Source organism: Telmatherina bonti (assembly GCF_933228915.1).
Source record: "Telmatherina bonti genome assembly, chromosome: 11".
NCBI classification, from domain to species: domain Eukaryota; kingdom Metazoa; phylum Chordata; class Actinopteri; order Atheriniformes; family Telmatherinidae; genus Telmatherina; species Telmatherina bonti.
Window position 1 is genome coordinate 34,360,357 of NC_136629.1, and position 27,066 is coordinate 34,387,422.

The following is a 27,066-nucleotide window of genomic DNA, read 5'->3' on the forward strand; positions in this document are numbered from 1 at the left end:
GTGGTCCTAGAGCGGTGCTCGGTTCAGTCAGCTGGGATGTATCAACGGAAGATGCACATGAACAAGCGAAAACACAGATTCATACATCTGAATCTTTTTTTTTTTTTTGTACTTTAAGGACTTTCCTACTTTTGGTAACACATTATGTTTCAGTATGAAAGCTACACAATCTATTGCACGAGGCCCCAGGAGTTCAGAAATATGACACTTGAAGCTTAAAACCAGAACAGTGAACCATCGTATTAATTATCGTCGTCTTTCAGTGTCATAACTGGTTTATAATGTCATTAAAATTCTTGCTTGCATCAGGATATTGACAGTCAGCGCTGTGCTGCATTTGTAGGCTCTGGATTGGTCTGCCGTGATGATGAAGTAGCCGAAGGTTGAATCTATATTCCTACCTTCACCAATGGTCATGAGCTGTGGGTAGTGACCGAAAGAACGAGCAGCTGAACGTGACTGTTGCGGTACTATTCATTAAAAACCACTTTTGCTGATGCGCTAATGCAGATGTTGTTTACAGAAGCATCTTTTTTGCTTTAAGTGGCTTAAGTGAAGCTCTTTCATTTTTCATGCAAGGATGCAACTAATTATTTTCATTAGAGATGATGCCGATGCTTTTGTCTATCAAACCTTTAAAAATGCTGAGAAATACCATTAAACCAGTAAAATGGCAAATAGTGGAGGAAAACCCATCCTTCCCGTCAGCCTCCCACTGACGGGAAGGATGGGAGGGAAACTGAAATCCCCCCCAACATCCACACGTGGCCAGACAGTTTGTCACATATAGACAGCGACGAGTGACTTTGCTGTCTAGTGAAGACGTTCTATTCTATTCTATTCTATTCTATTCTATTCTATTCTATTCTATTCTACAGTCATTTAGCAGATGCTTTTATCCAAAGCGACTTACATATGAGTGAGAACAACACAAGCACAAAATCAAGTGTCCACTTGGATGCAGATCCTTGCATGAAGTGCTACAGGCTTTTTTTTTTGTTTGTTTGCTTTTTGTTTGTTTTTTTTGTTGCAAAGAACTGGGCTAAGTTCTCCAACTTTCCAACAAATACAGCTATACTAAGTGTTGAAGTTCTCCTTGAAGAGCTGAGTCTTCAGCTTGACCTTAAAAGTAGACAGGGACTCTGCAGAGCGGACAGAGTTTGGGAGATCACTCCACCATCGTGACACAACAGAGGAAACGAGTCTGGCTGGTGATTTAGTCCCACGTTGTGGTGGTAACACGAGGCGTCTTTCACTGGTGGAACGTAGCTGTCGAGACTTTGAGTGTAGGCCGTTAAAGCTCTTTAACCCCCTGCTGTGTCGACTCATATCAACAGTATCGGGACGAAAAAAACTGCACTTAAACACAACACAAAGGTGACTTCCAACTGCTGGTCAGGATGAATAACCCACACAACTTGGTTGTATGTAGTGTTGCTTTATTTCACTTATTAAGAATAAAAGATTACAATTGTTGCCATCTTTAGTTCTTAATAAATGAATGATGCTGATTCAGTGAGTTGAATCAAGTGAAAAACAGAAAGTTTTTGAAATGCTGTCAGTACAGGCACAGCAAACGTGGAAGAGAAACAGATGTTCACCGACACTCCAGATGTGCTTCATCATCAGCATGGTGTAAAGGACCCCGACGGGAGCGAGTCATCATGGCAGAAAACTGGTTCAACCTTTGATTCTTGTCATTGAAATAAATCTGAAAAAAAGTCTCATTTTAGATCTGTGCAACCAATGAGTGGCTCCCAAACTTTTTGAGCCATGACCCCTAAAGTAAGACACTTTGGGGTCCGCAACAACTCTGACAACCAAGTAGTTAATTGTGTGATAAATAAAAAGGGTCATCCTGTGGAAATCCTCTAAATATTAAGCTTGAGGATATCAAACTTCATAAATGCAAAGTATAGTGGACATTTATTCTGAAAATCTCATCTTTTTTGATGAATGTGAATGTGTTTTTTTTTTTTTTACAATTGTCTTGTGGCCCCTTGAAATGATCTTGTTTGGGAAAAGCGGATCTAACTGATGAAAATTCAACTCGACTTCATCGACAATTTAAAGGTTATAATGTATGGTAAACAAAAAGCTCTTGAAAATAATCCAAAATGCCTTCAGATGAACATAAAATGTGCTGCATCTTCTGAGATCACACATGATTAAGATGAAGAGAAGAAGGAAAGAAAGACACGTCAGGAAGTATCACTTCACAAGCTGTTATCCAAAGGAAGCTTAGTGGCAGAAAAACCATCATGTTGGCTCAAAGAAGTCCACATCAGTCATGTAAATGACTCACATGCAAACGTGTGCATGACAGTGTGCGTGAAAAGAGAAAATAAAGTGGAAGGACTTCATGTATTCTTAAAATACAAAGCATTTACTACGCATTTACTACGTTGGAAGATAATCACAGACTAATCATTTGTTTCTCATTGAACTTTTTCTTTTCAACATCTCTGGAAATACAGGGATGATAATAAATTTGAACTAATAACTTCCATCTTCGATTCACCATAAAAGAAAAGGTGTTGTGTTTGTGTGTAATTTGGCTTGGTGATGGATTCAGCTACAAGCCAGCTGAAATCTGCTCTTCAAATAGCTTTTGTTTACCATCGTTTCGAAAGCAAAGTGCAGAAGAAATTTAGGTGAACATGGATTTTTCCTAAAGAACGGGCCGACAACAAGCCATCTGGATGCAAGTCCTTGCATCGTTTTTTATGACTGCTATGCTCCCAAATAAATATTCACAGGCTCTGAGATTAAATATGAAGATAACTGCATGTTCCACGGCTGCAAGGATACAAGGACAAAAGACACATCTGTCCTGTCCTTCAGCTCTGTTCTTACTATGTTCAAGCATGAAGACTATACATATAAAAATTAATACAGATATTAAAGGAAATGTTAACTTCTACCAGCTTGTATCATAAAATATAGAATACATTAAATATTAATCAAGCCTCTCTGTAAATTTTCATTTCGGCATACAGTTCTGCTGAGTTCTGCTGGCTGCTTCTACACGTCTGATCCAACTGAAAGCTCCTGCAGAGCTGCCCTTATCCAACCTCCTCTCTGTTTACTTTCAACAAAAGTTTCAAGGTTGTTGTCTTCAGGGAGAGGAGAGGAAAAAAAGTTCAAAAGAAAAAAAAAAGGTTCTGACACTGACAAAGCTCCATCTCTGTTAATGAAATCACTGAGTCTTGCCCAAGTGGCTGCTGAACCTGGAGCGAGGCCATGAACATCACTTTCGTCTTGTTTCACTCCCCACTCTCCTCCCCGCTTTTACTGTTACATCAGCCCTCTGTCATCCCGTCCTCTCAGTTCTTTGTGAGAGTGCCAGACATGTGCAATTTAACTTGATGGAAATGCAGTGTGTGACGTCTTTGTACTGGAAATGGCACATAGCGGTGTGCAGTTTTCTGCTTTGGTCTGCACCAGAGTCCAAATAAGGGTTCACAGAGCTCCATACTATCAGTGGAAACGGACTAGGGTTTGTTTAAATAATGCTGATTGTTGCTCTGCAGGGAAATCTTTATTCCATTCAGGCAGATATCACCTGAGATTATCATGATTCTGCAAAGTGATTTGTTTATATAGTCCTGGTTTGGAACCAGAGCCTAAGGCTTGTTCCAAACTATGTGAGAATCCAATCCACTTTATTTATAAAGCACATTTTAAAAACAGAATGCCGCCAAAGTGCTGCACAAAGTTGTTATGTTAAGGACCAAACACTTTTATATGCCTTTATTTTTGGCGCAGATCCATTGTATTTCTATGGGGATACACAATTAGCTTTAAGAAACGAAATTGGGCATAAACGCCAAGATGGCGGACACCCCGTTGCCATGGTAACAGGTGCTCAATACACTTTTATGCTTCTCTTCAGATGATACACATGTGTGCCGAATTTCGTAGCTCTAGGTCAAAGTAGACGTTGGGGACCCTCGGGACCCCCCAAAATGTGCCCCCCCCCCCACAATACGTGTTTCAATGTGTTAAGGACTTACCAAATATGAATGCATTCAGTTTTGGTGCAGATCGGATGTATTTCTGTGAAGACATGAGTGAACTGCGTTTCATGGCGAGAACGCTTTTTTCCATGGGTTGCGACGGTAACACGCTTTGTCCTATCAGAAAGATTTGAATAACTTTTGGTCCCCCTCTTGTCACAAAGCTCCCTAGCGAATGTGGAGCCAATCGCAAGAATCACCTCAGACCAGTTCGTTCAAATACGATGTGCCCAAATTGACAAAAACGGGCAAAAAAACGGTTGTAAACGCCAAGATGGCGTACACCCTGTTGCCACGACAACAAGTGTTTCATTGACTTTTCTACTCGTCTTGACGTGATAGACATGTGTGCCAAATTTCGTTGTCCTACGCCAAACTAAACTTTTTCGACCCCATTCTATGCGCTATTTTTGGCCCTAAACAGACCAGTTTTCAAATGTCCAAATACCCGGAAGCAGTTCTTTATTGCTTCCGTTTGGATCGCTAAAACTCTGCCTCCAGCAGCAGAAAAGAAGAAAAAAAGTACCACGCTTGAGCCAACTCTACGCAGGCACAAATATTACGAAAGTATTAACATTACGATCCTTTGCACAGTTTCATCTGATTAATTGAAGAAAAAACAACAAGAGACCGACCATGCAGCATGGATGTAAAGTGGAAGCAGCAGAGGAGGAATGAGTTCCTCTCAACTTCCTGCTGTTTTATAATCGCCAGTCACATCTGCGAGTGCGGCCCAATGCGCCATAAAGAGCCGCGTTCACAATCAACATTTACAGCGGAGTGTTTCAACAGCGTTTGCAGCTATGTTTATTAATGTTGTTGGGTGTTTTATTAGAGTCAGCTGGCGTTTATACATCCTGCTCCAAACAGCGTGGATAAATCATGTTTGTAATAATGTTTATTCTGGATATCATCTGGAAACACTTGTTGGCTTTGCACAGAACGTTCACAAAGACCAAGTGTTGTTAAAAACATAGTTATGAAACTAAACTGACGATATGAAGATGATAATTTGTTTGGAAAATGAGTCAAACAATAGAATCTGGTATTTCTGTGATGATAAACTGAACGGGGCGTCGGGTCAAACATGTACTGGAAAAGAAATTTAAAGTAATGTAAGAGATGCAGGTTTGTAGTGAATGTTGAAAACTGAACCAGTACTTAGCTTTAAACAAGTTAGACCTGGTTCCAGCTCCAGTCCTGCACTAGTACAGGAACCCCTTTGGTTGAAAAGTGATACAACATTTTGGTGTACCAAACAAAACTCTACATGTTAAAGCATTTTGTTGCCACTTGGGAGCCATCCCAGAAATATGTGGAGCAATCTGAGACATGTGCTGCTCTTGGTCGTGTTGGTCTTAAGCTGCAGATGAAGAACTTCTTAATAATGAACAGAAATTAAATGTTAAAATTAAGATTATGTAGTGCAAATGAGTCACTAAAATTCCCCAGTGCTTCTTTGTTCCTTTATATTTCAAATCATTTTTAGATATTATGATGAAAGCTGTCCATGTCATCTCAGAAATCTGCATTTTGTAGGAATGCACACACGTTGGTGTGCAACATCTCAAATCCTTCACTCCGCATGGGGTGGGGCTGACGCAGATGGATAACTTCGTGCTACCGTGAACAAGCCATAAAACTGACAAATACCATCCATCTTAATAAAGTTCCAGACCAAGCATGGACAAACGACAAAGTCACTGTCTGACACCAGAAAAACTGCAAGTAAATCTTCAAGGAAACAGGAATCACAAGGAACCACTACTAACAACTCAGTGCTATTTTGACTTATAAAAACTAAAGGTTTAATTCAATTCAATTCAGCTTTATTTGTATAGCGCCACTTCACAACAATGTTGTCACAGGGCACTTTACATGCACATCATTTCAAGCCAATTCATACATAGCAGAACGACTGAAGAACGATCAACTGATTCTTTTTTTTTTTTTTTTTTTGCATCAGAAATGTTTTCATCCAAACCAAATCAATCACTGCTTTCTCACTTACCATTGTCATCATTGCTGGTATAAGCAAATTGATAAAAACCAAGCCGCAACATTCAGTGGTTACAAGTGAAGCTTGTGCAGAAGTGCCAAATAATTGCAGTTCCCCCCCTCATCCACTAGGGGCTCTAAAAGAAAGTCAATTCCCTTAAACTTCACAGCAGAAATAACCATGTCAACAACCTGGTTCAAAAAGTTTAGGTTGATGTTTAAAAGGCCAGGTTTACCTTCATGATAACTTTGGGGGGAGGTGGGGTTCCAGATATCAGGCAGCAAGAAGGCAGAGTGTTGCACAAACATGATTTTTAGCAAGCTAACAGAGTGATTTAGCTTTAGCCTACCTACTTCCATTAGCCGGTTAGCACCTGTTAGCTCAGTTAGCTCTTAGCAACAGGCAAGTCAATGTTTGATAGATGTCAATCATCAACCCCCGCGCTTACAGCCCCCCTTTCATTGCCCATTTTTGTATTTTCAAAATGCTTGACGCTGCCAAGATGGCGACGGTGATAATCGCTTTGATTCAGCTTTTCAGAGACAGGTGACGCCACAGCGACTCTGTCCATCTTTTATACAATCTATGATAAAAACTGACGCTAAAAAGCTGCATTAATTCTTTAATGTTTATGACTTTACCGAGTTCTCTCTTCCCAATTTCCAACTAATTCTCACAACTTTTCCTCCACCCCTCTCTTTGTCTTCAGCTCTTCCTCCCTCCGTCCTCTTCCTTCCTTCCAGCTGGATGTGTTTGCTAATGCGGGCTCATCGTCCTTGGGAGACAAGCCTTTTATTCCAGTAAGCCTCTTCCATTTCATTAGGCCTGAATTTATAGCAGCACACACACACACTCGCCCATAGAGGGTGTATTTATAGAAGGCGATGGCACCATAAAAGTGTCTGTTGGTTTCCAGGGGGAAGTCGAATGTCTGTGACACCACTCTTATTTATGCAGGATGGGGTGCTGGGGAAGACTTCCAATGTGGCACACACACACACACACACGCACACACACACACACAGACACATCCTACTACTATGATTTTATATCAAGAAAAAAAACACACAAACATGTAAAGTATGTGTGTTTATAGACAAAGTGGAGTTCAATAGAAATCAGCTTTCTATCGTCATTAATAATGTACAGGTTTTTGCTTTTATGAACTGATCTCTTTACAGTACAATAAGTGCAAACAAGTGGGACACACACACACACACACACACACACACACACACACACACACACAAGCATTTGGGTATTCTGTATGCACATGTGACCTTGTTGCCTTCCCTCCATTAGTCCAGTGGAGTCCATTAGTGCTAATTGAATTAAGGTGGAATAAAATATGATAGACTAAGAATTTTAATGAACTGTCCACACAAAGTATCTTATCTTTCCCTACCACACACACACACACACACACACACACACACACACACACACACACACACACACAATGAGCAGCTTCAGTCTTTGTACTTTTAGAAGAGCAACATATGGATCAGACATTGCTGAGCATTGCTGGTTGGACTACCAAACCACTATGTTGTAGTTTGTAGTTTTAGTCTTTAATCAACAATCGCTCTTCAGTTTTCTCTCATCGCTTCACGTCTTAACGCCTTTAAGCAGAGACGTCAGTTTCCTGGATGAAACTAAGAGAAATATCACATTTTAAGAGGTTTATAGTCGATTCATCCCCCAGCCATTATTTCCATTTTACTGCCAGTGAGTTAGAGGTGACTCACTTTTCTGACGTCACAAGTGTGACTGCAACTGAGGTCAAGTGTCCTCTCCTTTTGGGTCGTTTACCTACGACATCTTGATATAAGACATGAATGGAGGTGAAGCTGCCTTGGTAGCATTTTAAAGGAAACTTTGCTTGATACGTGCATCTTGTTCTAAAGGCATCGTGACGGCGGATCATGTGGCAAAGCGGGTCATCCAGTAAGTGGACGCTTGACGATTTGAACTCTGCTTCATCCCACCCGATCTCAACCCACCTTATCGCTGGCGAAGCCAGCACTGGTGTATGAATGTATAAGACTGAGTGCCTGGGGTCAATGCGCACGTCGCCTCCCAGCAATGAGCGAATGGAACGAATAAGTACATTTAATGCCAAAAGGTTTGAGTGCCAGAGAGGTGACGTTCCACGTCCCTAGAGCCAGCTTCTGCAGCCGGGGATCGGACCGCCAGGGTCCCCGCCCCTTGCTGCCGCCCAGCTCACATTGCACCCGACCCCTACGGCTCCTCCCGCAGATGGTGAGCCCACGGGAGGCGGGGCCCATGTAACCCTTTCGGGCTGAGCCATGCTCCTTCGCATCGAGAGGAACCAGTTGAGGTGGCTCGGCCATCTGGTCAGGATGCCTCCTGGACGCCTCCCTGGTGAGGTGTTCCAGGCACGTCCCTCGGGGAGGAGACCCCGGGGAAGACCCAGGACACGCTGGAGGGATTACATCTCTCGGCTGGCCTGGGAACGCCTCGGGATCCCCCCCGCAGAGTTGGCAAATGTGGCTGGGGAGAGGGAAGTCTGGGCTTCCCTGCTTAGGCTGCTGCCCCCGCGACCCGACCCCGGATAAGCGGCAGAAGATGGATGGATGGATGGAGGTTTGAGTGCCTTGAAAAAGGCTTTATAAATGTAATCCACTATTAATGGCTGTGATAAACAAATTTGTTTAAAAAAAAAATAAAATAAAAAGAAAAACTTTTTTACACGTTTTTGTTTGACAACACCGTCTTGCTGCACGTCTCCTCAAACTAAAGCTTGTTCCATACTCCACGAGAAGCAAGAACTGAGTTCTTGCTCTCAAGGCTGCAAGAACAAGAAAAAAATTATTTTTCTTCAAGACCATCCATCCTCCACGAGAAGCCCGTCTGCAGCGGAGAGGGATCACTGCGGGGGGGGGCGATGTCTGCTTTATGCGCAATGAACCCGGTTGTTACCTCCGCTGAGGAGGTTATGTTTTTCCTGGCGTCTTTTTGCTCAAGATAACTTAAAAGGTTACCGACGGATTATTATAAGAATTTCAAGAGTTGTTGCAAATGTAAAAATGAAAAACTGATTAAATTCTGGTGGATCACCGTTTGGATCCTGGCATTGTTTAAAAGGATTCTTTAACATTGTGCTTGGCGGAGGCTTCTGCTCTCCGAGTGCTTTTCTAGTTTCATATTTAACGAGCAACTTTGTCCGCAGCAAGGCGGGTCGTGCATGTGGCAGGGCGGGTCGTGCACGTGGCTGGGTCCGAGTGTTTTAATGCTACATGTAAAAATGTTCGTACTTTCTCACCACCTCGATCAGCTGTTTTATCAAAACAATCCGTTTTACCTCCAACAGCAAAAACGCGGAAGCAGCAACTCCGCTTCATGCTTTTTCAGGGGTTAAACAACGCCCACCTCAAATGTCCGACCAATCATAAGATACTTCTTGGAGCCCCGCAAGAATAAAAATGCTGCCAGCCCGATGTGTCAAGAACTGTCTTCAAACACGTCCGCGAGAACAAAATTACGTCATTTTCTTCTCAGGGCCATGAGAACAAGAAAAAAGTTTTTACTTCTTGTGGAGGATGGAACAAGCTTTAAGCTGGTCTTATTCTCACCCAGCTTCTGCGTAAGGTCAGTCACCGGCGTGTAGTTTCAGGCTCGATGCGCTCCTCTTCCAGACCTAACCTGCACCTCACGCAGAAATACTCCCTTGTGATTGGTTGGTTTATGATTATGTGGTTCCAGATTTCTGGAGCTTCTTGCTGAGTTTAGCAGCAAACATGGAAGAGAAGGGGCAACAAGACGCTGTTACCATACGTTAGAGTGCGAAAGCAGATTTCACCGGCGTCGGCTGCACCGACCCTGCCGCACGCAGACACTGAATGAGCATAAACCCAGCTTTACTGTGATGTTTTAATGCACCTGAGGAAGCATCAGGACGCAAAATAGTTGCTGCTAAAAGCTGCAAGGAATTCATTAGGAACTACAGCCAGTCCTGAACTCAGTGCACAGGTTAGATTTGAAGCGCTGTAAGGAAAAGGCGGCGGGACAGAACTCACTTAATATGCACAAATATTCAAGTTCACATCATCTATGAAATTAAAGGAGCGGAGTTTAAAAATCCAACGCACATTACCAAACTCCTGCTGAATTCTAAACAGGAAAAGGACACACACACAAAAAAAAGGACACATCCATATCCAGTTTCATTTAAAAAAAATCCTATATTTTACATATTTTATTTAATTTACTGAGAAATAAAAGGCAGCTTGTAGCTTAAGCTAACATGTAGACTTTACTGAGAGCTGACCTGCACTTTCTATGCAGGTCGTGACTAGAATCTGAACTGAACACTTTTTTTAAACTAAATCTAATAAAACTGGAACAAGAATCCATTTTTTAATCAAAAATTGACCAGATTATTACCAAAGATAAGTAGTTTAAAGAATACAGAGTATGTTTTACTGATCTGAGATGTCTGAAAACAGTTTGCTGCCCTTTTGAGGTTTTATGCAACATTTTTGTTCAATCTAATATAGTTTTAGAAGAATAAAACCCACACATTAGGCAGGTGGCATGGATTTAAGTGTACACTTTGCCCCCATCAATGCAGCTGCAATTTCTCTTATTTTTCTCAAACTGTTCTGGTTGCATGGTAGGTGCACAGCAGCTTTTAAGGAGAAAAGAAACAAATCATATGTATGAACCTGCAAGTGCAACAACACGTCTTCAAGATTTAAGCTTTACTTGCATTTTTTTCACACACTTAAACATGCAGATTCAACTCATGTTTTTATCTTTTTTCATCTATTTTCTGTTCTTATTGCATGGTGAGATAAGCTCCAACAGGAAGCTGAATATTAGCCTTCAAATAGCAAAATCATGAAGAATAAAAAGATGCATTAAAAGAGCTGTAAAAGGCTCCATTAGATCTGAGTCTTGGGGGTGATAAGAAGCTAGTAAAAGTAATTTGCGATCTGCTAAGATGTATCAGAAGGATTTTATTTCAACTGTCAGTCAAATCTTCTGGATAATTAAAACTGTGAAATATTCCTTTTTATCATTAAATCCAGTTTTTCATTGGAATAATATAAATAAGATGGTATCTAAGCTTTCAGATGTGTGTGTCTCAAGAGAAAGAAAACACTCACCTCGATGACACGCGAGTCAAAGTCCTCGTATGTTTCTGTAGACAGAAAGAAAGAAGTTTGGATTAAATTTAGAAGTTTAGCTTTTACAATACAAATAGATTAGGAACCACACATACACACACACACACACACACCATAAACAGATTAAACCAGGCTCCCGCTAGTGTAACAAATACCCAGAAGCCCTTGCAGCAGCATAACAAGCTTGCACTTTTCATTGTCAGTGACCTCTGAAGGTTGCAGCCTCACTTCTGACAAATTACCCACAAACATCAGCAGAGCTAACACACAGGCTCTGGAGGGAAAAACACACACACACACACACACAGATCCATATCTCAGCTGGGACATTAAACCACCATCTGTATGAAACGCAACCTGATCAGAGACAATGTTTGTGTGCAACAGAGCGACAGAGTGTGTGTGTGTTTATGTGTGTGTGTGTGCGCGCATGTTGGATGAAGAGTTCAGGAGCAAACATGATGTAACGAGAACTTGCTGGCATGGGGACGGATGATATTTGGGAGGAGGGATGAAATGGAGATTGAGAACTCAGGGAAAATACGCGACCTCGCCTCTCATCCATCAGCAGTTTGTCGTAAACACGCTAAACTCAATTCCAGCAAGTTTAAACACGTAACGAGGCTGGATGGAGGAGGCCAGATGCGGCTCCATCAGGGAATCGGATGGAATGAGCGAGCGGCGCTCCTTAGGGTTTGTTATGTAGAACGGCCTGCTCACAGTGGACTTCTCACACTATCCACAGTTAAATATTACATTCAACTTTCAACTCTGGTCTGAAGCCTCCTGTTGCGTAAAGTGATGAAAGTTTCCCAGTATCACTCAGACATGACCTTTTCAGTGGTTATTAAAAGCCTCATTTGAAAGCTGGAATAATTACACTGCAGCAGGTCTTTATTGTCCCTGAAGGGCACTCTAGGATGGAGCTGGCAGTCACATGAGAAGTAGAAACAGGGGGGGGAGTAGACACTCTGACATGAGAGAGGACTGACGACTCGCTGATGGAGAAACTGCACGATTACCAGCATATCTGACCGAGTGCTCGTGCAAATTTGCAAGTTCATTAATCAATCACACAGATTTTTGTGGAAGGAAATGCAGAATAAGGACCTCTGGGTTACATAAAGATTGGGAGCAGAGCTAATCATATCAAACTATTTATAATCTAAAAGAGAAAAAGGGAATAAAAGCCTGTCAGGTTCTTTTGCCAGCCACCGTAAGACTGTTGTGTGTTTCTGTTCCATTTTGTAGATTCATATCTAAATAAAACTTCAAACTTCCCACCAGAGTTGTCATGAAAATCGGCCCAAAGTTGAAGCCAAAGTATTAAACATGATAGTTTTTGTCTCATTTCTGCTACAGAAGATTTTATAAATGACAAGTTTGTTGACTTGATTTCCTTTATCCACCCAGAAAATCCCATCATGATGGCAGCTAAACTAACTTCATATTAAATTGGAGCATAAAAGATAATCTAAACATTAGTACGATAAAATAAAGATGGTTTTAACTCTTTGATGTATGAACTATTTAAAAAATAAAAGCTACATTTTTTTCACAAAGAATCTTTTGCTTCTTCAGACAACTACAAAGACACATGATTACTTGATTTTTTCTTTAATTATTTGATCTATTCCACAGAAATATTCATAAAATAATATATTGTCATATTTATATAACCGAAATAGTCTATAGAAATTAACTAGCACTGTTTTCTTGCCCTTTAATCACTGATGTAAAGTGAGTAATTATTTGAAATTTTATACTATATTTGTTTATTTTTCAGTGAGTGGCAGTGTGTTGGTGACTCTCCTAATGTCCACTGAAGCTGCAAAACAGCAAATAGAGAACCGGTGCAGGCGAACGGAGAAAGAGAAAGAGGTCTTGCTAAATAAGGAAATCGTCCCACTTGACACTTCGGTTGAAGCCTCATCTTCATCAGGGATAATGGGCTTCGATGCTGACCCGTCACTCTTCCTCTCCCACACACCCCATTTAACTCCGCAGCTTCGTAAATCTCCTTTTTATTCCATCACTGCAGCCGTCATTATGTTCTGGTTATCACTCTGAGCGCGAGCTTTGCTTTGGAGGCTTGATTTGCCTTCATGAAGGCTCATTGTTGCTCCTCAGACTCATGTTTCTGCTTCAGACTGTGATGAAGACTCTCCTTCTCTTTAGTTAAACAGCTAAAAGCTCTCAGATTAAATTCTTTCAGCTATTAAGATCTATTAATGTTAAACATTTACATTTCTGTTAGTGTTCAGGGTAATTTACCTCCATTGGGTCCGGGGTCGGGAGGTCCCAGGCTGATGCCCCCCCATGAATTTCCTGTCCAGCCTCTCTCCCTTTTCACCTTCATCTTCTTCCTCCTCTCCCACTCATCCCTCTGCCGCACTGCAGAACGACACAGTCAGAGAAGACATGAAACATCAAAGATTCAAACTAACCGTGTAATTATTGTTAACAAATGAGATCACAGCGGAGACGAATCTGCAACTCCCCACACCGGCGGTGCTCCCATTTCTCTGAATGAAGCCTTCGCTTCTCCCTGCTGTTTCTTCTCAGCCACCCATAAAAACAGTTTCTTTTCCACTAAAGGATTTCTCCTTGGGTTTGTTAAGTTCCCAGACGACTGACTGACAGCTGTGAGATCTGATCAAAGCAGCCTGGGTTTGTTCGTGTGTGTGTGAGTGTGTATGTGTGTACCTAGTCCAGCTTGGACCTCCTGCTGCTCGGCCTCGCCTCTTCGTCTCACGCTCTGCACACTGCCGTCCCTCAGCATCGGAGCGTTCAGACCAGGCCACAGAAAACCGCCGCGACCTGATCATTAAAGGCAGAAAAATAAGAAAAAGAGAACAAGAGAAGGAAATATTTAGTGCTGCTTATTTCCCAAACACCTCGTCCTGTGATGGAAATGCGATAGAAGCAGTAACACGTGTACTTTGCTTTGAAGAAATATGAGAATAAGACTTGCAGGATCCTGATTTTCATTCAAACCTTGAGTCTATTTTGCTAAACAACATGAAAGCATGGCTCCAACTTGCTCGTGTTATAAGTCCAGGCTGATGGAGGTGGTGGTTTACTAGTGTGGGGGTTATTTTTTTATTACACTACGGGCCCTTAAGGCCACATTCACACAAGCCCTCCTGATTTCAGTCCCAGTTTGTTGCCTCAGGAAGTCTGGGAGGATTTGGCGAAGTTGCAAACAAAGCAGCAAACTGGTCTATTTACTGCAACTCAGATAGTAAAACTGTTTACTGCTGATTCCAGATCATTTTAGAGGCAGGTCTCGCTGCAAAACATCATCAAGGACAGAGCCATTAGGATGAAGAAAATCAGCTAAATTCAGCAAATTGATTGAGCTCCAGCAGATTTAATCATTTGTTTTTAGCTGAGTAATGTTGCTGATATGAAGCAGATACTGTTGCATCGGTATGTGAACTCAGGTTTGGTATTTTTCTGATGTCGTGACACATAAAAAGCAATAAAATGTGAAAAATTTGGTTCACTTCAAGTTACTTTGGCGAGTCTTACAGGTTTTGTAGCTCTAAACAATCTTGATTAGGTGGTAAAAATGGCTTTCTTGTTAGATAAGGTTGCAGACTCCTGGTGTAAACGCTCGCTTTCATCTGGAAAGGTTACACACAGAAACACGATGCAAACACTCTTGGTTCTCCTACATTTCCTTGTTGTTTGGTACTGAATCTCTATTTCACTGTGCTTCTCATCCACCCAGTTTTTCTCTCTTCTCAATCTCGGCGGCACTGACATGCATTTGCTTTGGTTGTTTGCTCGACAGGTGTGTCATACAACTCAGCGACCACCACTAACACGCAACATGCCGTGATGCTGTGGCGCATTCCCGACAGGCACTTTAAAACTTTCAGATTTCATACCAGCACTGACACGAAAGTAGACAGATGGACAAGTCACACTTAGTTAAAGTGAAAGCAAAGGAGGGGCTCCATGTGGCACACGCCATGAGACTGAATGAAAGAAAAGTGGATAAAATGGCCCCAAATAGGAACAAAAAAAAAAAAAAAAAGAGCAGACGGAGTGAATGAGGAGTAATTTCTCTCTTTAGCAGAGTCGTGCAATAAATTAATAAATACTTATAAATATTCTAGTGTGCCAAGTCCATCAGCAGCTTATTGGCATTAGTTACACACATAAGCTCCAACTTCTGAGCAGCGTTCAAGTTATCAGCAGAGGAGAGGAAATTTTAGCATTTAATAGAAATTATTTTGCAAATAATCTCATTTAGAGGGAATGTAAGAGTAGGATGTAGCCAAGTTACTATTTAATCGCTACACTGCAACGCGGTAATTATCAATCCAATATTGATATTAGTTTTAAAAATGATTAAAAGAAAGAAACGCTGCCGGAAAGTGAGGCAGGAACATGAAAGTGGTCTGGGAGGCAAACAGCAGACACCAGAAGCTAGCAGCAAGCAGTTAGCATTTCAGCCTACTGAGCAAAAGCTTTACTCATCAAGTTTGGAAACATTTTGGTTGTTATGGACGTCAGAACGGACAAGAATGACTTTATAGGCAAGGTGTTTGAAGCCAAAATAAAATATATAATATATAAATATAAAATAATACTGTAAGCATGAAACAGCAGTACACATGTTCCCAGGTTAGAGGGGACGAAGAGGTGGTCGGTGCTCTGTCGGTTTAGCAGACATTAGCCTACCATAGCTTTGTCTGCCGGTTTAATAAAATAGTATTACGTTGTTTGGATAGATGAGTTACATTTAATATATTATTTACCAATAGTTATATAAAAGTTAACCATTCAAACTCGCAGTTTGGATGAAAACTCTGGATGCTAATAAGTCAATGCTACAATGTATGTTTAAACAACCTCACTTGCAAAATATTAGCTGAAAAAAATTGTATTTTGAGTGTAGTTTCACACACTTCATCTGGGTTTTAGAGATATGTCTCCTCAAGTGAGTCATACACTCGAGCTAGGTGTAATTATTACGCAGTAAAACACACAAAACTGCTTGTAGTTTCACAGTTGTCTTGATGCTGAATTGACGGGTCATTTGCAGTTTTCTGTGCTACAAGGGGATGCAATTGACAACAAATGCCAAGTCAACAGAACACCTGTTCATGCTCTTTTCTATAACAAACACATATGGAAATACATGAAGAAAATATGAAAGATCTGTGCAATCCATGTTGGGTTTATTTATGGTTTGACATAAAAACAAAAGATAGTGGAGAAAAGTTTGTTTAGATACTTGAAGTAATGTTTTTATTTAAGTATGAAGTAGCTGCAGAATGGGAAAAAAAAAGCTTGAATGGGAAAAATAGATGTATTAAAAATGACTAAATCATAATCAAATTAAATTGTGAGGTCTGCCAAGTGGCACGGTGTGGTATGCATGTGTAAGAGATCAGATTTTGCAGGAATGAGTTGGGGTTTTTTTTATGTTCCCTGCAAACAGATTTGTGGAGTCTTTGCTGTTTTATTGTTCAGCACTTTCAGCAGCTGCTGTTAAAATAAATGTGTTTCATAAATAAACTTGAAAAAGATAAAAGCAACAGAAACAAAAGACGTCTCACCTTCTCCAATAATCTGTCCTCGGTTCAGGTCTCTCCTTAGTTTGCGTTTGGTTCGCTTCCCCCGTCCCTTTCTGGCTCCAGCTCCGGATTCTGCCAGGACACCTTTCCACAGCTGTTCTGCTGTCACTGTCAACACACACACACACACACACACACACATGTAGGAGAGATATTACAAATATGTTGAATTTGCATCTAGTCCGATTATCTGTTTGAAAACGGAAAAGAAAACTGGAAAAGGAATGGAAAAAACGCAGACTTTATCAACAAACTGCTGAACTATGATCACAGTTTAAACAATACCAGCATGATGAGCAGAGCCAAAGTGGTGCGCAACACTGCATCCGGATTTATGGTATTTATTATGTTAATTTATCTGTTGCAACTCTGAGAACTTTAAGTTCATACAGAGTAAGTGCCTCCCGCAGCTCGGAAAAGAACCACTTTGATTAGTTTGACTCAGTTAAAAGGTCTTTTAACATCTATTATTTAGAAATCAAAGTCCCGCTTCTATGTTACAGTAGAGCTGCACAGATTAGAGACTCAAAAAGAAAGAAAAAAGCTGCTTTAGAAAGGTGTAATTATTTTAATTACTGACTTATTTAAAACATTTTTCCACAAAAAACTAATCAGATTGCTCTGCAACTCCAACATCATAAAGATATCACTGCTGCATTTGGTTATAAATCATAATCAATCAATTATTAATTATTAATCTGACGACAACTATCTGAAACAAGAAACGCAGCTGAATCAACATCTTAAATAATTGACACACACAGCTCGAAACAGCATCAATCAAATAAGATCACAGCAATAAAAAAAGTATCATGACAGAGAATTTGCTTTAAAATTCTGCCTAAATCTGCCGTTTCTGATAACCGTCTCCATGAATTATGGGTCAGATTTCCAACTTGACAGGACTTGTGCACTTTCAGTCCATTTTTCTCACCAACGACGCCTTCGCAGCTGGTAATTTAACTTAACTAAACCAATCACGGCGTCAGGCCTTCAGTAGATTTGTGTCCGTCCCCTCGAGTCTTCGACTGCACATGAAAATGTTTTACAGCTGAATGTTTTCAGCAGTAATTTCACAATATGGTGGCAACACTAAAGCAGGGTTAAGAATGGATGAATCTCGACGCCAGTAAGGGGCACAAATAAAGATGTCCAGCAGGTGACATATGGGCACGTCTCTGGACTGTAATTAAAATACAATAAACTGGCACTGTTGCTCTTAAAGTGGATATACAGTGCAGCAGATCCAGATGAAAACCTGCAGAGCATTGCTATGAGAAAGCAACAAGACACGATTAAATACAAAAAAGAAATGGTGGACGGACGTGAAACGTTGTTGGTGTTCATGTTTTCTCCCTGATCCCGATGCAACCTGAGAGTCAGATGTGATCACAGATGGAGTTAAGGCAACGTCTGTGCATGAGTAAATGTGAAACATGAAGCGCAGTTCTGAAGGGAAGGTGGGAATAGAAGTGAAGCAACGATAAAGCCTTTTCACAGCCCCGTAAATGCTCATTTAAAACACTGTCATCAACCCCACAAGTTGTCCACACAAGCTCTGCCTGCACAAACCTGATTTTACTGATGAGAAAATCACTTCACCTAAACATAAATAACCAAAGATATGTGGACATCTGATTATGTACATATGTGCGGCTGTAAAAGCCTCAATGCTTTCCTGAAGGCTCCTCCAGAGATTTTGGGGTTTACTCTTTTTAACTTCTATCTAATGAGGGAAAAGTCAGCCGTGCTGAAAAGCTGCGTGTTATTGGCACATAAAATTGGCACAAAGCTTAAAAAAAATATGTCTTTGGTTGATTTTTTTTCTTCCCTTAAAAAATACCAACTGGGATTTTATTATACATTGTTGGAAAGCCTGATTAGCCACCTTTACAATGAGGTAGAACTTGTGAGGATCGTAATTCTGATGAAGATTAGAAGGGTTGATTTGTGGGTAGCTTCCCACAAAATATGTGCCAAAATGGCCTGCAACAGTCTCCTGTTGGTATTCACTTTTGTTACAAGATTCAACGTGGATTGGATGATTACACTTTCCCACTACAATAATAAGACAAGAAGAAGATTTGGGTTACATCTAAAGGTTGTTAAGGAGATGTCAAGGACTGAACTTGGGCACCCCTGCTCTAGCATGAACAAAACACCCAAGCTGATCCCAATAGTCACAGGTGTCAAGCCCCAGTCCTTGAGGGTCAGTATCCTGCAGGGTTTTGTTGTCTCCATGCTCCAACACACATTTTTATTTTATTTTTATTTAACCTTTATTTAACTAAGTGAAATCAGTTAAGAACAACTTCTCATTTCCAACGATGACCTGGCAAGAGGCCCCCTGACTGAGAAATGAATCAACAGGTTGACAAAAAGCTGTTGAAAGCATTTGATTTGAATCTGATGTGTTAGTAGGGCTGCTCGATGATGGCAAAAATTATAATCACGATTATTTTGACTGACATTGAGATGGCGAATATTTTACACGATTATCCATTTATCTTTAACAACATGATTTTTTCTTTTTAACATTAAACCGTGACTTTTAAAAAATGTCTTTAGGATTCCACATATTTTAGAAAACAAACCAGTAAAATGAAGCTTTGTATTGACAAAGTGCAAATACTGATGTAAACTGAATAGATAAATATAAGTAAGGATTAAACAACGCTGCGCGTCATGTGTTCTCGACTCACGCCGGGCATTATAACAGTCTAACAAACGGTTACGAGTTGTTTAATCCGCCTTTACCATGGTCCCACACAGTAAACATTTTATAACAAATTTGTATTTCTTTTCTACAACATTTGCTGAAGTATAGGAGCTATTTCATGTTGGCCTCGATGTACATTTTATACCAGGCTACAGCGTTTCTCTCATTCACCTGTTAAAAGACAGCTGATCTGAACCAGCTGATTAACGCGTTGCTATGGTAACGCTCTGTAACAGAGGGATATTATAGTGATTTAACTTGCCGAACTGTGCGTTCATATGAAAATTGCCAGTTGTCACTGACAATGGTATAAACTATGTTTAGGTGAACTTCCACAACTTACTGCAGTTATTCTACATTGACCTGCAGCCGGAGCCGACTGAGACTGGCCGCCTGGGAGTGCTTTAGGACGGGAGAGGCTCCCGCTGCTCCTTCCTTACAGTAACTGCAGAACAATATGTGCTTTCAAGTCAGTCGCCAAAACACCAGAAAAGTCTCTAATAACTCCAGTAAAAATAGCTAAATTTGTCGCTAGTCGCTTTTAACAATAAAAGTCGCTGTGGGAGGAGTTTACAGCACAGCGCTGCAACGCCAGAGACGCTCGATTAGCAGCTGAAGACAGCAGGAGAGGAAACTGCTAAGAGAAAAATAATCACACCCTTTTTTTCCATCATCATTGAAAACCCAGATCGTAATTGAGATAAAAAATCCGATTAATCGCCCAGCCCTATGTGTTAGTACAGGGAAACCACAAAAACCTGCAGAAAAACGGCCCGTTGAGCACTGGGGTGTGACACCCTCGCCATAAATATTTGGCTGGATTGAGGTATGTACACAGAGCAGGAGATTCCATCGTCTCACACAAGGCGCAGCCTCAATTCTGTAGTCTATTTTTGTCTTCAGGTCATACATAAGACGCACCGTGTTGCTGGCTGCATGCTAAAACAAAAGTAAAACAAAAGTAACAAAAGCAAACAGTAAGTTTGGTTGAATTTAATTAAAAACAGTACCAGTACTGATTTTAAAATACAAACACACTTTTTTTTTATCAGTTTGTTGTAAGAAATCTGTCAAAGTCCTCATCTTCTGTGTCGGAATTGAACAGCAAGGCAATTTCACCATCAAGTCGGGTTCTCTCTCTTCGTTGTCAGAGTCTGTGCTGGATGGATGTTCAACGATGATACCGGCTTTTTGCAAAAGCTCGTACAACAATCGATGGCGATACGTTCGCCCAGGTATCCACAATCCACTATGGAGCATAACTTGCTCTCCGCCTCCCCAGTCTTTGTGAAGGTATGTTCGCTGTCTCTCATCCATCGCTCCCATGACGCTCGCAACTTAGCTTTTAACGCCCCATTCACACCAATGTCCAGCGGTTGTAGTTCTATCATTAGCCCTATCGGGATGATGGCAAGCTCCAAATTCATTTGCTTTACTTGATTTTTCACCATAGCTGTGATATTGGCACGCATGGGGTTGCAGATCAACAGAGATGGTGATGCGTGGAAAAATAAAACATCCTCTCTCAGCCACTTTTAATTTTCTCCTCGTATTACTCCCCTATGACGGCGGAACATGGTCTTACAGCCAATTGAAAAGAGCGTTTACCAAAATGGCACAACATTTTGATAGATTTTGGGATTCAGGACACACATAAGGCGCACAGTCGGTTTTTGCAAAAATGAGCGGCTTTTAAGTGCGCCTTATGACCCAAAAAATACGGTACTCTGATGAACGTGGCTCTGCGGAGGAGAGCGTTGTCATACCGGAAGACAGGTTCTGGCTCCAAAACCTTACTCCAATATGTCTGTACATCAAGTACGTACTAAACAGGTACCACACAAACATCACACAGGAAGCACATCTCAAAACCAAAGTAAAATCAGGAAAAAAGGAATATTGCAAAGAACGTTGGTACATTTCGCTTAACTAATGCTTAACTGTGATGCCTGTTCAATAGAAGCATCAACCTTACAAGCTCTCCCTCTTTAGAAAGGCGACCCATCAGGCTTTCCAATGATGTTTATTATAACAACAGTTTGTATGATTAAAACAGAGAAATACTGAACCATACACACACAACCTTATTTTCTGTGCTAAGTTTACAAAAACCTCTTACAAAAGAAACATTTCATGCAAAAAGAATGAAAGAAAAACATTATTTGTTGAGACAATTATTCTGTTGATTTGGTTTTATTGATCATTTTACTGTTTTTTTGTCTGGTAATGTTACTATTTATTTAAATTACTTATTACCTTGTCTCTCAGTTCGTTGTGTTTTTTTGTCCATATAAATTTTTGTCCAAGCTGTTTATTTTTTTTCATTGATAGCAAAAGTTGTGATTTTTGTTCAGTTTTCTGTTATTTTTACAGCTCTTTTTATTTGTAATTCCACATTTTATTATTGTATTTATCTAATTTAACTGTTTTTCTGGGTGATTTCTGATATTTTACATGTTTTTCTGTTCTGCTCCTGTGTTTTCTTTTTTTTTTTATCTTGTTATTTACCAACATGTACTAAAAATTTCTTTGTGTTTTTGAAATTTTTTTTGTTGTATTTTGTGCAAATAAATATATAAATTGTTCACGTGGTGTGTATTATCAAATACACACTGAAAGAACCATTTAGTAAAAACAGCAACACAAAAACATTCGTTGCATTTTTAACAAGACATTACAAACGCAACACACATCTACATGACAACAACAAGAGAGTCGTCCGTTTAGAGCTGCAGTTGGGAAAAACTAGAAAAAAAAAAAAAAAAAAAATCATTAAAAACTCTAAACTTACACTTGTTGAAGAAGCTGCCATGTCTGATCTGCTGCCAGATCGTTGGTGCGATCAGTTGGGACGTCGGACGTCTCTGTAGAGAAGCAGCGGAAGTTTGACTCACCAAATGAGACATGTGAACGGCTCCCACAGCGGTACGGACTGATGCTGCACCTGGAAGAGGAACAACCGTATTCAGACTGTATTGTGTTTATAAAAGCAAACAGGTCACACAACTACAGTTTAATTACTTTTCCTTGCCTGAATAAAATACACACATCCATCCATCCATCTTCTGCCGCTTATCCGGGGTTGGGTCGCGGGGGCAGCAGCCTAAGCAGGGAAGCCCAGACTTCCCTCTCCCCAGCCACATTTGCCAACTCTGCGGGGGGTATCCCGAGGCGTTCCCAGGCCAGCCGAGAGATATAATCCCTCCAGCGTGTCCTGGGTCTTCCCCGGGGTCTCCTCCCAGAGGGACGTGCCTGGAACACCTCACCAGGAAGGCGTCCAGGAGGCATCCTGACCAGATGCCCAAGCCACCTCAACTGGTTCCTCTCGATGCGGAAGAGCAGCGGCTCTACTCTGAGCCCCTCCCGGATGACCGAGCTCCTCACCCTAAGGGTGAGCCCGGCCACCCTGCGGAGGAAACCCATTTCAGCCGCCTGTATACGGGATCTCGTTCTTTCGGTCACGACCCACACACACACACACACATATATATATATACATATATATATGTATATATATATATATATATACATATATATATATATATATATATATATATATATATATATATATATATATATATGGATTTCCACGCACCCAATTAGATTAAATATTTTGATTACGTTTAATCTTAAATGATATAGTTCATATAGCTTACAGACTGTAAAATTCATTGTAGTTTTTAGTTTAAATGTCATCATATATTAGAGCCAAGACAGCAGCTCTTCCTTCGTAAACTGGAGCCTCCTTTTAGGAATTTAAATTTCTTGTTGGGAAGTTTTATCATGTATTGAAACTGAGGGATGTTTCTAGCATGTTTCATTGGCTTTAAAACTACATAATAACACTGTAGTTATTTTAATTATTTAACTTTTTGTCTGTTTTATCTGTTTTTGAGCACTTGGTTTGAGAAAAGAACTCTACACACACGTACATTGGAAAAAGTACACAGTTGTTTAAAGCTGATATTTTTATTAAATCCAACAATGTCCTCAATCCAAGCACCAAAGCCCTCCTTATTACTACTTAATAATACTACTGTACTACTACTACTACTACTACTACTACTACAACTATTACTACTACTATACTACTTATCAGCCTATAATTGGCATCAAATACTCATTACTACTTAGTATACTACCATAATACTACTACAGTACTACTTATTAGTACTTATCGGCATAGAATACTCACAACTACATAGTGTACATACATATATATATATATATATATATATATATATATATGTGTGTGTGTGTGTGTGTGTGTGTGTGTGTGTGTGTGTGTGTGTATTATATCTACAGTAAATGATCTGACAGTAAAACCTAACAGCTATTTTCCCCTCGCGCCTGCTGCTCAGCACGCGCAGCTCCTAGAGACGTGACAAACAACAAGCTGGAGACAAACGGCAAAACAATCCTAGATATAAAGACTAAAGATAAACTAAGACATAAATATTTTACTCTGGAAATAAAAACATAGAAAATAAAACAGGTAAAAACAAAAATTCACCTCCGACTGTGAAGCGGAGGACACTGCACACCCTCACGGACGCCGCCATGTTGGAGCTGTGAAGGGTCCTTCAGACAACAACAAGGAGACTAAACAGTGCCTGTTGAAATGTCATTAAAAAATTTAAATAAAATAAAATAAAATAAAAAAAACACAAAAACAAAACAGGATGATAATAATTGAACTCACACTTTATTGTTATTATCATCATCATTATCATCATCATCATCATTATTATTATTATTATTATTATTATTATTATTATTATTATTATTATTATTATTATTATTATTATTATTATCTGGTTATCACGAAAAAAGTTCTTTAATCTCAAGTTAAAGAAAACAATTAATTTTTCATGAAAAAAAAACAAAAAACAATTGTTTCATTTTTTCATGAACGACGAATAAGGAAATGATTATAAAACAACAGGCTGCTCTCAGCTGCTGTTCTACATTGCCAGCATTAATTCCCTGTTGCACAAAACTATGACAGAAACATACTTAACTGAAAATTAGAAAAACTTACGAGAAAAACTTTCAAGAAAACCAGCTGCCTGTAAAATAAGCTGAAATTGACTAAAGTAATAATAAATAAAAAAAACTTATTAAAATCATATTATTTTCTAATTCTGGTTCAATAGAATTTAAAAAAAAAAAAAAAAGCAAATAAATAAGATAATTTCTTACATATTACATCCCTCATAAACTAATATTTTTTTGAACAATCCAATATCTTCTGTTTCTCTCAGTCAGACTTCTGCACCTGTTGACAGGTATTTTGTCCCATTGTTCAACAGAATAGTGCTCTAATTTGTCCAGGACCAATTTGTTTGTTGTTTGTTTTTCTTTCTTCAACGCAATTAAATGAAAAAAACAGTGTCTTATGTTACTAAATTATATTTTTGCAAATTTTTAGTTATTGTTCTTTTTTTAAGTCTCCAGTTATTTGAATGACTGTTATAAATTCAGCCTTTTCTTTAATGAAAGGGGATGAATACATATGAGCACAACTGTAAGTGTACATGTGTAGGGGTGTTTGTAATTGTAAAAGCAGCATCACAGAGGGATTAGAAGTGGTTTACTGTTCTGTCTGTGTGTTGAGCTAACACAGATCAACAGCAAGCCAAACCCGTGTCACACAAGCCAGGAAGATGAGAGTCTTGCTCCTTTATTTTCTTGTCTTTACAAGTTGACATGTGAAAAAAACAAGTGAAAAGATGTCGCTGTCTTGGGAGAAGATGATGGAAAAGTAACTTGGAACTCCTTGTAACATGACGGAGATAACTGGCTGGCAGAAACTACTAGCGGATACCATAGACATCATATATACGTATATATGATGTCTATGGTGGATAACAGAAACTCACGGATTTGCTGAGAAGACTCGCAAGAACATCTCAAAGTTTCACGAGAACTAAAGTAACATCAAATATAACTGAGGCAGAGAAAAGTCTTTTCCGACTGACAAACATTATGACTTAAAAATACCGTATTGTAAACATCTTGCAGAATATACCTGGCATTTAAAACAGTTTAGTCAGTCCAAGGGCAGAACAAGTGGTATACTCTATGCTGACTGAAAAAGAAGTCGGTATACTTAGTATACCTGCATATACCCTGGACTGCACCACTGCTCTGTTCGCACATCTGCATGTGTACATATAAAACCAGAGTTTTAGGTTTTGAAACGTCACCGTCTGCGACAAAAATACCACGATGTCACATTTGCGACGTCCTCAAAATTGTGTTGGCGTTATCCCTTGCCCATGTGCTTTGTGTGTGTTTGTTTTTACACTGCCGTCAGAACCGCTCCACGATCACAGGCAAAGGACGAGATTAAGGAGAGTAGTTTTCCGCCACCTAACCATATCAGGTTGGAGGCATGTTTTGTGTATTGTGGAATGGATGTTGTGAGACGGAAGGTTATTCTGATTGGATAGGATCAGGGGTGCTTAACGGGGTTATGTGCAGAGGTGTATAAAGAAGAAGTAGAAGTAAAAATAAAGTAGAAGTCCTGCCATGTTTTGGGATCTACCTGTGCATTTAGTTTGTTTTCACTAACAGGTTCATCGACCTTGCCGTAGAGCTGAGCTACTTAAATTCACCTGCTGGTTTAGTGACTGGTTGAAAAAAGAGCTGCCGGACAGAACTTCTACTTTCTACTTGCTACACCTTTGGTTGTGTGGATAGGTGTGGATGGATTTGTTTTGGAGAAAACACAAGGTTGTGTGGACTCTTTTTTTACTGGCTGGAAGGGGGAAGACATTGGGTTTTACAAAAACCCAGCTATGTGTGGAGTGTGGACAAGGCCTGAGTGTAACTGAATGTTTGTGTCTCTGGGTTGGTATTATGATGGACTAGGAACAGCTTGAGACCCGTCATGACACCTGGCTATGCTGCGGCCACACCCACTCCTGCCAGGCTTCTCTGCAGCAGCTTCCAGATTACTGATTTTCCACACCTGTAGTCAATCATCTCCAGCTACTTCAACCCCGTGCTCCACATTCACACACCGTTGGACCTTGTAGCTTCAATGCTGGACTTTCCTTCCTTCCCCTTACTGGCTCTGACTCTCTTGACTGGCAAGAAAAATCCTGCATTGACTTCCTCGTGAGATTCCTATCATTGCCCTCTGTTGTGAATAAAATCCTGATAAACTTGATCTGTCTTCTCGAGGTCCTTCGTTACAATGACCCAGCATTTGAATCTATCACAACTGAACAGATGTTTTTTTTTTTGTTTTGTTTTTTTTTTTAGAGATAATGAGAAATGATGCCAATATTATGAGAAAACTTTGTTAAACAAAACATGCAAGAACAGCTGTTCTCAGCTTCTCCAGATTCTCTGAATCTTCTGATGAAATTTGGACCTTATTGTAATAGAATATTCATGTTCTTTACAATTTTATATCGAGGAAAATCATAAAATTGTTTAATTTGTAGACGCAGTTCTTTGCAGATTCTCAAACTTCTGCCCGTGAATGCTTCTAAAACACTTTTCACTATGTTGCTCTTTGTGACACCCTGTTGGTCAACCTAATTAGCTGTAACATGGTCAGTACCAGGAG

The 27,066-nt window shown here is 40.0% G+C and overlaps 1 protein-coding gene across 2 annotated transcripts in view; it reads right to left on the reverse strand.

Moving 5' to 3' along the window:
* mrps5 (mitochondrial ribosomal protein S5) overlaps positions 1-24,050 on the reverse strand; it is a 40,255-nt gene extending 16,205 nt beyond the window's left edge. The window contains exons 1-6 of one of the 2 annotated variants that reach the window (XM_079248587.1): positions 23,998-24,050; positions 22,276-22,428; positions 16,748-16,873; positions 13,878-13,991; positions 13,446-13,565; positions 11,151-11,185 (exon numbers count right to left, since the gene is read on the reverse strand). In XM_079248587.1, coding sequence (XP_079104713.1) covers positions 11,151-11,185; positions 13,446-13,565; positions 13,878-13,991; positions 16,748-16,873; positions 22,276-22,428; positions 23,998-24,046 — 597 coding nt within the window. In that variant the 5' untranslated portion in view covers positions 24,047-24,050. Of the gene's footprint in view, positions 1-11,150; positions 11,186-13,445; positions 13,566-13,877; positions 13,992-16,747; positions 16,874-22,275; positions 22,429-22,515; positions 22,741-23,997 lie in introns of those variants that run through there. The other variant, XM_079248586.1, reaches the window with a different exon arrangement.
* Between the last annotated feature and the right edge of the window lie 3,016 nt (positions 24,051-27,066).